Source organism: Mus pahari, chromosome 2 (assembly GCF_900095145.1).
Source record: "Mus pahari chromosome 2, PAHARI_EIJ_v1.1, whole genome shotgun sequence".
NCBI lineage: Eukaryota > Metazoa > Chordata > Mammalia > Rodentia > Muridae > Mus > Mus pahari.
In genome coordinates, this window is record NC_034591.1 from 61,797,219 (window position 1) to 61,804,151 (window position 6,933).

The 6,933-nt window shown below is 40.8% G+C and overlaps 1 protein-coding gene across 1 annotated transcript; it reads right to left on the minus strand.

Annotated features, from left to right (window-relative positions):
* Positions 1-257: 257 nt before the first annotated feature.
* On the minus strand, positions 258-1,285 carry LOC110317147 (olfactory receptor 2F1-like). Its single transcript, XM_021191553.1, has one exon. It carries the CDS (start codon positions 1,265-1,267, stop codon positions 326-328), a length of 942 nt encoding a protein of 313 aa, XP_021047212.1. The 5' UTR covers positions 1,268-1,285; the 3' UTR covers positions 258-325.
* Between the last annotated feature and the right edge of the window lie 5,648 nt (positions 1,286-6,933).

Genomic DNA, 6,933 nt, shown 5'->3' on the forward strand with positions numbered 1-6,933 from the left:
AACCTTCTGGATGGTATTTACATCTTGAAGTTGCTGTAATTTGTTCTTTGATTTAAGCATAACCCAAAATAAAGGCTAAAGGTAAAATTCTGCTTCCTATTACCTCAAAGGAGCATCATATAGAGTTAGGTCCTGATAACTATTCCCTTACACACATACACAGGCACACTTAAGGGCAGGTTATATGAGTGGCTCATAATCCAGGGGTGGCCAGGATTGGAAAATTAAAGGAAATGACAGACAATGGTATGTGGGCCACACAAAGTCTTCCCATTAAATGGGTCAACAAACTTCAGAAGGATACTTTCCTTTTGAAAATTGTCTCCTAATTCTTTGACTCAATGTTTTTCATCAGAACTCGACTGAAGGCAGCCTTCACATCCTTGTTCCTCAGACTGTAGATGAGAGGATTCAGCATGGGAGTGACCACAGCATAGAATAGCACAACCAATTTGTCCTGCTCAGCAGAGGCTGTGGAGCGGGGCTGCATGTAGGTGAAGAGGGCCATTCCATAAGACATGGAGACCACAGTCAGGTGGGAGGCACAGGTCTCAAAGGCTTTGCGGCGTCCCTGGGTAGAGTGGATCTTCATGATGGCAGCCACAATGTGGGCATAGGACAGAGAGACCAGGGAGCAGGGTACCAGCAGCACCACCACACTAGAAGCCAGTATCACCACTTGGTTGAGGGTGATGTCCACACAGGCCAGTCTGACCAGTGCCAGTGTCTCACAGGCCACATGGTTGAGCACGTTGTGCCCACAGGTAGGAAGGCGCATGGTGACTGCTGTCTCCACAGCAGAATTAACTACACCCACAAACCAAGAGATACCTGCTAGAGTCATGCAGAGCCTTGGGCTCATCACCACTGTGTACTGTAATGGATTACAGACAGCCACATAGCGGTCATAGGCCATGGCAGCCAGCAACAGAAACTCAGTTCCCCCAAGAGTCAGAGCAAAAAAGAGCTGGGTCCCACACAGGGCAAAGGAGATGGTCTTCTTCTCCATGAGGAAGTGTGCCAGCATCTGGGGCACCCCACTGGAGGTGTAGCAGATGTCTACCACTGACAGGTGACAGAGGAAGAAGTACATGGGCAGGTGGAGTCGTGGGTCCAGTGCAATCAGTAGGACGATGAGCCCATTGCCCAGCAGAGTCAGCAGGTAGATGACCCCAAAGAGGACAAAGAGTCCAACTTGGATGTGTTTGTCACTGGAGAGACCCATGAGGATCAACTCACTTACCCAGGTTGCATTGTCTCTCTTCATGGAGCAGCTGGGACTGCTGGCCAGGAGTAGGGGAAGAGAGGTCAGAGAGGGCAAGTACAGCTGTCAGCATAGGTTATGCATTGAGTCCTAGGCAGTGATTCCAGCTGGACCTGAGTCACAGCCTGATGCTTTAACCCAGGTGATTAGGGAAGGACATATGCAAAACAATGGAGAAAGGAAGATTTGGCCCCTGAAACAAGTACATGAGATTGTGAAGAGCCACCCCTACACTCTAAATGTACCTTGAAAAATTTCTAGCGCTCTTCCAATTGAAACAATATAAGGAGTAGTCTGCTAATGTAGGACTGAGGACAAATAAAATGAATGATGGAAATATGAGAATAATACAAGATTTAAAATGAAAAGAAGGGTAAACAACAGTAACAACAACAAAACTCAGTAAGGAAAGCATGAATGTGGAAAAGGCCTTAGTGACAATGGGAAAACTGGAATGAAAGGTAATTCTTCCCTGTTAGATTGTAGCAGCTAAGGTCTTATAGGTACCACCAGGCCTGAGATGGATACTTCAGCATTCCCTTGAAACATTTTGAAAGCATCCATTCTGCTGCTATTTTTGCTCCCAATAAACTCCAGCAAAAGTGACAGTGTAGCAGGAAATTCTGCCACATACTCCTCCCTGTAGCCATCAGTCCTTAGGATGTGTCTCTCTTTGAGATGGATGTATCAAGTGTGCTAGGAGTGTTGTAGGGGTCCCTTTCTGTGTGAAACACGAGGCAGAATCCCAGGTCCTACCATCTTCATTCATATAATGTAATCAGGAACGCAAAGTATAATTTAAAAATTACACACATTAATTAAATTGTGTTAAATGCTATGAAAGGAACAAGGTCAGTAATTGGATAATAATTAAATTTCAGCCTTTATTTAGATATTTAAGGAAGTGTGAGTTTTTGGTGAGCAATAGGAGGCAGACATATTGACACCAAGCGTGAAGTAATGAGAAAGCTCTCAATCCTCTCACTGTGGGAATTCTCCTTTCTCGTATGAATTTGCGTTCGACTCTCTACAGTCCGTGGTGGGTGACTGGTTCTTGAGAAAATCCAATTAAATGCCCTCATATTACTCACTGGCAGTATAATCTCTAAGTATGCTTCTTCTTAGTAGGTAAATAATTCATTTATTAAATATAGCAGGCTTCATGCCTTCATCCTATCTTTAAGAAAACTTACCTTTCAATACTAAGACTCTGTGCTTTGAACATCAGTGTTCCTACAGAATTAAAAAGGAAATAAAAAATATTGGAGCTTGATGTATTCCTTGGAAGTCAATGAACCAGTTTGTGCCTGTATAGCTAAACAATCTGAATATTGTAAATTATCATTAATACAACTAGAACAGAGTCACAGTATCAAACATGAAAGTTCTGAAAAGCATAATTTTGCTTTAATTTCCCATGGTGGAAACAGTGGCTAGAGTCCCATCTAATTGTTGCATGGGGAGGGTAGAATACTGCTCAGTGTTGCAGACAGCTCTGGTGTTTCTTTGGTTTTGACTCTGCAGTGACCAGAAAGCATCATAGTGAGAACCATGAAGGGTAGGAAGTGGCTTTGGGTTCCCAGTGAAGGTTAAGGGATAGGGTCAGGCTTAGAGAGATGCTATCTGGGATTCAGAGCATGGTAATATTACAGGTCCCTTCCTCTGAGTTTTCAGAGGGAGTGGTTCTGTTTGGTCTTGCTACCATGCCCAGGTCACTTGTGACTATAGAAAGAATCCTCATCTCTACCCTGGTGTGAAGGTTCTAGATTTCATCCACAGTGCAAGGAACCCTGCTAGAAATGGAAGGAATTACTTCTTCCTCTTATTTTCTACCTAAAGAAATCCAAGGGGTAAGGTGAAATCACCTGCGCAGGTCTCAAGTCCACTTGAGAACCAGACTAAAGCCTGTCTTATGTTCTTATTTGTTATCTAGCTTATTATTGAGAGGCAGAGACAGATATAGTTCAAGGAGGAGGATGCTTGTGAGCCATGGGTGATGGGTTCAGACTGTTATCTTGCCTTCAAGAGCAGGGGATGCTCTCATAGTGAGTCAGGGAATCTCAGCTCCAGCTTGTCTATTTGAGCAAGGAACCTGCTCTGTTACAAGCTTCTTGATGTTTGTATTCCTATTTTCCTCATTTAAATCACGTGAGCAACAATAAACAAACGTAGCTTTCTTCAAAGTCTGTCAAGTAAGATCAGATGAACCAGTAAACACAAATACATTTTGGAAAAGTATTCAGTAAATCCTTACTGGTCATTGTTCCTGCACTTAAGAGAGTTCACATTACTTAGGTAACTTTACTCACTAGTATGAGGACAAGTGACAGTGGGAACTACAGAAGATCAGAAAGTTAATAGAATGGGGGTGGAGCACCAGATCATTTATAATATCTCCCAATGATTAGACTTAGTTGTGACCCTCTGTTACAAGATATTTCAGAAACCTAGGTCAAATGTGTATAAAGTCACTGTCAGCATCATTGCTGTATGAACGTACTGCCTACTTGTTTTAGTAATATTTATTCTTGGTTTTATAAAAAGACCAACTCTTTCTTTGATCAATGGCCTTGTTCAAATATTTAGAAAATGTCAGTTCGCATTCCTGTATTTGATAAACACATATCATATATGTGGTAGGACCTGACCAGTGACAGGAGTAGAGATTATCAGGGTCCAAAGGTGACCTCTATGTTTCCAGAAACTTATACTTGCAAAAATTATGGAAAGGTTATGTCACTATGCTCTTATCACAGAAAGTCCCAACAAGCCCTCAGTAACTGAAGACAAGTCCTGGTGTGTCCCCAGGCAGTAGAAACATGGAAACTATAAAGTGGAAGTAGATAAGTAACTAATGTTTGCTTCTCAAAATTTGAAGCAATGACAAGAATGGCAGAACAAAGGGACCAACTTTCTGCCTATATAAAATCTAGTCTTTGTATTATTGGGTGAATTGCAATATTTCTGTAGCTCAAGCTTTTTTCCATCTTTTTGATTAGCGTACTAGATTTGGTAAACATTATAATTCTTTATAGTTAGTGATAAATTAAAAACTTGTATGGTAGTTTAAAACATTATATTAGGAAAAACATTACTCTGGCGTTTATATGTATACATAGGAAAATTTTGGCAAGGATTGAATGTCAGAGCTAGTGGGATGTCTCAGTGGGTGAAGAATCCTGCCATCAAGCTTGACAACCTGAGTTTAAACCTTGGAACCCACAAGATAGAAGGAGAGAACCAACTCTTGCAAATTGTGCTCTGACGTGCCTTTGCATGCCATTTTCATGTGTGTTCCCACATAAATAAATAAAATGAAGAAAACATGTAAAATGGAGGATCTCTAAGTTTCTTGTCATAACATTTAGGTCACACAAAAACTGTTTTGTTTGTTTGTTTGTTTGTTTGGGTACAGAGTTCAGTAAATGGCATTTCAAGTCTTAAAGACCAAAGGTATAAAGGATAAAGGGACATATCATTAATACTGGGAAAATCAGTTGGGATGAATAAAGAATAATAACACTTGTCCTCTGATACATTAGCCTCTTTCCAAAGTCTTTCTTTCATCATTTCTACATTGTGATGTTCACTAACTTTTAAAAAGCCATTTTAGGATTAAACCTACTTTAGTTCCTTAATAATTATGCATTTGACATTGGACAGTTGAGAATATTTACCCTCTTTCCTTTTGGATAACGCTGGGTTTCACATCATCCTGTGGATGTGCTATCAACCCCATCCTTTCTCCATTTCTGTTTATCCTAAGAGTACAGATATTTCAAGGGCAAGAAAATAGCATTTGGGCTCCAATATTTTATTATAGGAATGTTTATCTATGGTATTTAGAGCATTGTAGTTGAATTGCATATTGAATGACTAACAGCAAAGGGAGATTTTAAGGAATGACTTAAGTAAAAAGTTACAATTCAAAACATATCCAGCTGCATTTAGTAAGAAAAATATAGTAGAGGTTACAATAACTGTCCTGGATGCTCCCAAAATTTTACCACCTCCTCAGAACTTTCCCAGTGGCTAAGTCACTGCAGCAGAGTACTCACCTCATGTAAAGGATTCAACTGGGTAGGCATGTGGCTCTTCTCAAACAAAGTCCTTGAAAAATTTATTATTATTATTATTTTTTTTGTCTTCTTAGGCATGGAGGTTTTACTCTGTCAGTCTGGGCTGATAACCTTCAGAGCTTGGGAATCTCCAGAGGGCAATTATTTACTTTTGGAGTGTTCTTTTACACCCTTCCTCCAGTTACATCTCTGTTACCTGGCTCCAGTTCTAAAGTTCCCTGTGGGATCCACATTTTGAAAGCATCTTACCTCAACTTTTAATTGTCCTTGTAGTTTCTGGGCTAATGAGATTGTCTATGGCTCATTTTAGACTTTTGGCAGGAATCTGGAGCAAGGAACTGATTTCCTGACCTTGTGAGAGAAAGTGGAAAAAAAAAAGTAAAAAAAGGATTAAGTAAATTTGAGACACTTACTGTGCTCTATAGGAAGATGACAAAAAAAAAAATACCTCCTTCCTTCCTCCTTCCAACTCCAAGTTGGCTACTATGATGTTGAAAGTATGTGCAACACAGTAGAACTGTCATGACCAAGGATTGAAGAGACATTGACAAGTCCCAAGGTCACAGTCACTAAAATGATCTCAGTCTCCTTGGTGCTGATAATGTTTTGTTTTTAAAAATAATTTTTGATTAGATATTTTCTTTAATTACTTTTCAAATGTTATTTCCTTTCCTGGTCTCCCTCTGAAAGTCCCCTCACCTTATTACCTCTCCCCTCCCCCTGCTCCCCAACTCACCCACTCCTGCTTCCTGGCACTGGCATTCCCCTACACTGGGGCATAGAGCCTACATAGGACCAAGGGCCTCTCCTCCCATTGATGACTGACTAGACCATCCTCTGCTACATATGTAGCTGGAGCCATGAGTCCCACCATATGTACTCTTTGGTTGACGGTTTAGTCCCTGGGAGCTCTGGGGGTACTGGTTAGGTCATATTGTTGTTCATCCTATGGAGATGTAAACCCCTTCAACTCAGTTATTTTCTCTAGCTCCTTCATTGGGAACCCTGTGGTCAATTCAGTGGATGGCTGTGAGCATCTTCTTCTGCCTCTCAGGGGCCAGCTATATCAGGCTCCTACCAGCAAGCATTGTTGGCATCCACAACAGTGTCTGGATTTGGTGGTTCTTTATGGGATGGATCCCCATGTGAGGCAGTTTCTGGATGGCCATTCTCTGCTCCATACTTTGTTTCTGTGACTACTTGCATGGGTATATTGTTCTGTCTTCTAAGAAGGATTGAAGTATACATACTATGGTCTTCCTTCTTCTTGAGTTTCATGTGTTATTCAAATTGTTTCTTGGACATTCAGAGCTTCTGGGACAATATCCTCTTATCAGTGAGTGCATATCAAGTGTGTTCTTTTGTGATTGGGTTACCTCACTCAGGATTATATCCTCCAGATCCATCATTTGCTTAAGAATTTCATAAATTCACAGTTTTTTTTGTTTTTTTTTATAGCTGAGTAGTACTCCATTGTGTAAATGTACCACATCTGTATCCATTCCTCTGTTGAGGGACATCTGGGTTCTTTCCAGCTTCTGGCTATTATAAATAAGGCTGCTATGAACATAGTGGAGCATGTGTCCTTAT